This window comes from Elephantulus edwardii, unplaced genomic scaffold (genome assembly GCF_000299155.1).
Source record: "Elephantulus edwardii isolate Elephantulus edwardi_28Jun2011 unplaced genomic scaffold, EleEdw1.0 scaffold00226, whole genome shotgun sequence".
Classification (NCBI taxonomy): domain Eukaryota; kingdom Metazoa; phylum Chordata; class Mammalia; order Macroscelidea; family Macroscelididae; genus Elephantulus; species Elephantulus edwardii.
Window position 1 is genome coordinate 4,408,977 of NW_006399976.1, and position 6,452 is coordinate 4,415,428.

Below are 6,452 nucleotides of genomic sequence, written 5' to 3' on the forward strand. Positions count from 1 at the left end.
ATTAGACATTATATGTATGACAATTAACAACCTGGAACAAAAAGTGCATTGCAAAGTAAACTGGGGGAGTGGGAAGAGAGGGAGAGAGAGAAAAATGTGTATCAATGAATGAATAAAAACTCATTTCTTTGGTAAACCCATTAAAATAACAATTTAAAAATTACAAAGTTCTTAGGGGGGGAAAAAGAGCTTCTCTCCCAAGGGCCAAACAGTCACAAGTTTGCATACCATCTTTTCCCTTTAGATTTAAGTAATTAGCAGAAAGTTGAAAGAGCCTTTCATTAATTGGGTTCATGAGAATTTAGCCTCTAAGCTCACAGAAGTTGTATATATAATGAAATGTTGTTGAGAGTGTTTGGGGACTCTCAACAATATTTAATTAATCTTAAAAAAATGAGAAGCACAGCTGTATCCTCCGGAGGCCTCATAAATTATTCCATCTCCCTGCTCTTCCTTGGAATAGAGCTTCCAATTCCATCAATTACCTGAGAAAAACCTGCATCAGTGAACTCAAGTGGTTCCCTGATCACAGCTACACAGGCAGCTCTTCTTCACAGGTGCTGGGGAATGTGGGACTCACCATGCTGTTTGTATTGGTAAGGTCATCAGCAAGGAAAACAAAGAAAGCTTAATGATGAAAAGTTATTCTACCAAGTTTTCATTTAGAGTTTAGTAGAGACTTCATAGAGAAGCTTAGGGTTATTAGCTTTTGAGCCTACAAGGAGGAGTTGCAGTCTTCCATGTGGACAAAAGATAGGAGCACTCCAGGAAAAGACAGCAGGATAGTGAACCCACAGATAAATTTGAACTGCAAAGTGTGCTGAGAAATGACAAACAGTATCTAATATAGAAAAGCAATGAGAGCCAGTGGCAAAAACTCACATATGAACCTGGTCAAAGAGGTAACAGCTACATAACAGAGCATTATATTTTTGCTACAGGATTGGTAATTAATTAAAAATTAGTGGTTAGTCATTGCAGAGCATATGGCAGAGGATGTCCATAATTAGGGCCGCCTGGAGAAAGATTAAATGAGTTCTGGAGGCCTAGTGGTAAGAAGTTGTACTGCAAAGGCAAGCTGTTTATATCTACCAGCTACTCTGCAGGAGGGTGGGCAGTCTCCCCACCCCCACCCCCCGTCTGCTCAGCTGCCTCCAAAAACCCACTGGAGCATTAGCTATGAGTTGGTTCTGACTCGACGACACACAACAACAACAACAACACAGAAAGGTAACTTTGGTCAGTGTGGGAAACAGATTATAGCTGTTGTCAAGTCATGGAAAGATAATGAGAAATTGAAATTGCACACTGGAAGGAGGGGATGAAGAAATAGGGATGAAGCTACAAGTTGAAACATATTGTATTTTTAAAAATCACTGGATAATAATAGGCAAATGCTGAATATTTTATATTCATTGTTTTCTGTGAATATGCCAATAACTTGATAAAACTAGAGGTGTTCTGATTTTATGGATTGAAAATGTGGGCTTTTCAACAATGATACTGCTCATACAAGGCTTGTAGTGGAATTTGGACTCATACCTACAGCTTGTGATTTGACTATTATTGTCAGGTGGTGTGGAGTTGGAACCAACTCATAGCTGACTCTCCAGCAGATTTTCAGAGGTTATTAATAGCATAGAAGGAGATTGTCCATATTTTCCACTCTGATTTGCTTGTGGATTTTAACTATCTACATTTGGGTTGAAATGGTTAACAATTTCAGCTTGCTCATGCTCCACAATTAACACTGTTGGCACAAGCAGTCAGGAAATAAAAAAAAAACAAAACAAATTGCATTGGAGAAATCTATTGTCAGGGACCTCTCCAAAGTGCTAAAGAGCAATGATATCAGTCTAGAGACTTAAGTGGACCTGATACAGGCCATCATCTTTGCAATTACTTGCTATGCATTAGAGAGTTGAATAATGACTAAAGATAACAGAAAAATTGATGCCTTTGAATTGTGCTGAAGAAGAGTCTTGAACATACCCGAGACTGAGATGAGAACAAACAGGTCTGTCTTGGAGAGGATGGAGCCAAGTTTCTCCTTGAAGACTAGGATTTTTAAGCTCTATCTCTCATAGTGTGGGCATGTGGCCAGGAGGGACCAGTTCTTGGAGAATAACATGATGACGGAAGGGTGGAGGGGTAGCACGGGAAAGAAAGATCCCTAATGAGATGGATTGACACATTAACTGGGGCAATGGGATTAGGTGTGTCCAAATCAGTGAGACTGCCTCAGGATATAGCGGGGTTCAGAGCTATGGGACATGGGGTCACTATGGCATATAGCAACACAGCAACAACCTTTGGGTTGGCAGCACAACTTCTTACCACTAAGCCCCCTTTGATGTGACTCATACTCTAAATTACAGTAAACTTTAATATTTTAATAGCTTCAGTAAAAGAAACATTTTTGAGGCTCAGTTCTACCTATTACCAACACCTGTCCTCAGGAATGCCTTATTACATTTGGTAGTCATTTCCCTTTGTGCTCCTCTTTGCTCTAACAATTTCTCAGACTTTTTCTGTTGTTAGACAGCATTGATAATTTGAAGGTAAACAGGACAGGTATTTTACAAAATATCCTTCCAGAATCCTTTTTCTGACGCTTTTCTCTTTGTTAGAATAGGCTTCTATACTTTGGGAGTTAGACCTGGAAGGAAAACTACTATTTTCATCACAGGTTACCAAGAAAATACATACAATCAACTTGACTGGTCACTGCTGATGTTGACCTTGACAGGGCATGGCAGGGCTCTGCCCTGTAAAGTCACTATTTCCCTCTTTTCCATGCTGTAGAGAAGTCACTATGTGCTATCCACACATGAGGAGTGAAGAGCTAGGCTCTATATTCTTGAGGGAAATATATCTAGATAAGCTAGAGGCTGTTGTCAGCTTACAAACAAGTTCCATTCCCGCCTAGGCCTTTAAGTTTCAAACGGACTTTGTAGGTCAGTGAGAACAGGTGCATACAATTTTTATTTAACTTTACTTAATGAAAGAAAAGGCTTGAACTTTTCAATTATTTAAAAGCTGTATGTGCAGTAAGTGAAGGTGATTGTGATGAAGAATTTGATCTTAAATCTTCAACAAGTAGGAGTCGGTACAGTCATTTAAACTCACTTGCTCACTCACTCACTGCCATCTTTTGTAACTCATCCTCCAGTGTCTTTTCAGAGGCCATAAATCACACAAGAAGATTTGAACTTCTTGCCTTTCGGTTAGCAGTGCAACTCCTTACCTACTAGGCCACCAAAGTGAGGGCAAACTTATATAATACTATTAAAGAAATAGAAGTCACAGGGAAATACAAGCAAGACAAACAAATATTGCTAGACATGAGAACTGATCAGAGGAATCAGGAAAAATGTAATTACATTATGGATATTTCATTAATGTTATAAAATTGACTACATCTGAAAAAAATTTGCTTTGTGTACTTTCACTCATATTACAATAAAAATGTAATGGTGACTATAGTCCAATGGTGATTAATTTTTATAAAACATATGACGGAGAATGATTGAATGAAACACAACATGAATAATAGTGTGAAACTCAATATATACAAACTTTGAAAGCAAACCAATATAAAAGAATTTTATTTTTTTTTAAGTGGGAAAGATAGAACATAGATAGGTATCTGTCGCTGTCGGTTCGCCCGGCAACCAACAGCGACCCCCTGATGAGGACAAGCACGACAGAGACACACCACTCCAGGAGAGGATCAGAGAGTCAATCCAGCTCCATTTTTATTGGGGACTGCAGCGCACTTATATACAAGCAGGTAAACAGGAAGACAGGATAGGGTGGACTTACATGCGGATTGGTTAGGAAAACCTCAGACTCCTGCGGACCACTCCCAGCTCAATAGAGGCGGCAGCAGTCTTGCAAGGTGGCGAGCTTTCTCAAGTCGGTACAGTCAAACACAGGAGCGCTTTCTCTACCCCGCATTAAAGGGTGCTGGGAGGCTTGCACTTATCTGGAGCTTACGCGATCTGTCCTGGCCAGAGGCCCTCCCTTCCTTCCTCTCCAACATTCCCCAACAGATATCATTCAATATGATTTGGTAAAACTATTTCTGACTGTATAAATACAACCTCACAGAGGTTCAACATCATATTTATATCTTGACTTTCCCTTTGATTAATTGGCAAATAAAATAAAAAGAAAGACTTAATTGGCAAATAAAATAAAAAGAAAGACGTTCAAAACCTTATGAATAATCTTGACACATTGTTTGGTATAATGCCAGATGCTGCACATCCCAGGTTAGAAAGAACTAAATACATAAAGTAAGGAAGAACTGACTCCTCCAAGTAGACTACTCTAATGATGCTGATGAAATGAAATTTTCTCAAAGGCCTTCGTTTTCTCATCTTGCAAGACCCAAAATAAGAAGAAACAGATGTCATGATTCATTAATAATTTAATTGTGGGGTGGATGGTAGCATGCATCTGGGAAACTAGGAGGCTGTCAAAAATGTAAGGTATAAAGATCAAACAAAGCTGTGTTATCTGCATAATAGAGACTATTGATGAGTCTACCTCCAATCCTGATACCACATTGCTCTTCATACAGTCTAGCTTCTTGAATAATTTGCTCAGGATACACGTTGAATAGGTATGGCAAGAGTATACAATGCTGATGTACTCCCTTCTTAATTTTAAACTATGCAATGTTCCCTTGTTCTGTTACACAACGGCCTCTAGGCCCAAACTTGGGTTTCACTGAGCACAGTGCTCTAGGACTCTCATTCTTCTCAATGTCAGCCACAACTTGTTATGATTCACATAGGCAATGCCTTTTTGCATAGTCAATAAAGAATAAATAGATATTCTTCTGGTATTCTTTACTTTCACCCAGGATCCATATGACATCAGCAATGATATTTCTGGTAACACAACCTTTTCTAAATCCTGCTTGGACTTCTGACAGTTTCCTATCTATATACTGCTTTACTTGTTTTTGTATGATCTTAAGCAATATTTTTCTTGTACGTGATATTAATGATATTGTTTGATGGTTTTCCCATTCTGTTGGATCACTTTTCTTGGGAACAAATGTGTATCTCTTCTAATCCATTGGCCAGACAGATTTCCTGGAATGGACTGATGAGTGCATCCAGGGCTGTATCTATTACTTGAAACAAGTAAAACTGGTATTACATTGATTCCTGGGCCCTTATTTTTTAACAGTGTCTTCAATGAAGCTTCCAATTCTTCCTTCATTACCATTGTCTCCTTACTCATATTGTGCTTGCTGAAATTTTTCCGTGTCAATCAGATCTTTTAGGTACAATGATTCTATGTAATCAATCTTCTTTTGATGCTTTCTCTTGTTTTGAGACTTTCTTTGAAACAGCTGGATTATAGGATGCAAATTGCTTGGATTTAATTAACAATCAGGTGTAAGCTGTTTGGTCATTTTTTTATTTCATTAACACTCAAGTCTAAGCTGTTTGTTCATTTTTTATTTAATTAATGAGGTGTAAGCAGTTTGAATCAGTTGTGGGTGGGAAGCCTCTTGTTTAAATCAATCAGGACCCTGTGGACAAGTCTTTGTAATTAAAAGTCTGTTCAGTCCTGCCTGAGAGTCTCTTGTTTGGAGCTTCTTGTTTGAAGTAGTTGGATTTTGGAAGGTAAATTGTCTGGATTTAATTAACAATGAAGTGTAATATTGGTCAATTTTTTTTAATTAACAATAAGGTATAAGTTTTTAAATCCTTTTTTATTTCATTAACAATCAATTGTGGGTTGGAAGCCTCTAGTTTAAACCAATCAGAACCTGGTGGGTAGGCCTTTGTGATTAAAAGTTCGTTGGGCACCTACAACCAGGAGAAGATAAAATAGATGAATGATATCTTCTAAGAATCAAATCCCTATGCACATCCAAAAACTTCTCCAACAGGGTAAAAAGAAGGGAAGCCATAGACTGGAAAAAGGTATTTGGTAATGACATGTCAGATAAGGGACTTATAAAATACTTGAGCACCACAACAAGATAAAGGTATATCATCCAATTTAGAAATGGGAAAAAAAATGGGCACAGGATATGAACAAACATTTCACCAAAGAAGACGTTCAGATGGCTAACAAGCACATGAAGAAATGTTTAGAGAGATCCAAGATGGCGGCAGAGGCAGAGACAGCGTGGTGAGCAGCGGGAGCAGCGAACCACTTAAAGCAGGGCCATTATGGCCTTCCACAGACTTCAGCTTATTGATAATTGAGCACTTAAACAGTTGATGACTGGCCCTCAGTGAAGATCAAGGCTCAACAACAGGAATTCAAGGATTCCCAAGGAGAAATGGGTGAGTCTCGTGGCTCCCAACCCTCCCCCCTACAGAGCCCACGCCTCGCCGAACAGCTGCTACAGCTCCATGAGGCTTCCACAGCCGGAACTAATGGATTCCCTCACCCAGGATGGATTCTGGGCACCGGCC

General features: G+C 39.0%; 1 protein-coding gene across 1 annotated transcript in view; it reads right to left on the minus strand.

The window, feature by feature from the left end:
• The window catches only part of LOC102845651 (olfactory receptor 7A17-like), a 215,957-nt gene that overhangs the window by 202,608 nt on the left and 6,897 nt on the right, over nucleotides 1-6,452 (minus strand). Inside the window, exon 2 of the mRNA XM_006898354.1 lies at nucleotides 3,770-3,778. Within this exon, the coding sequence (XP_006898416.1) occupies nucleotides 3,770-3,778 (9 nt within the window). The remainder of the gene's footprint in view (nucleotides 1-3,769; nucleotides 3,779-6,452) is intronic.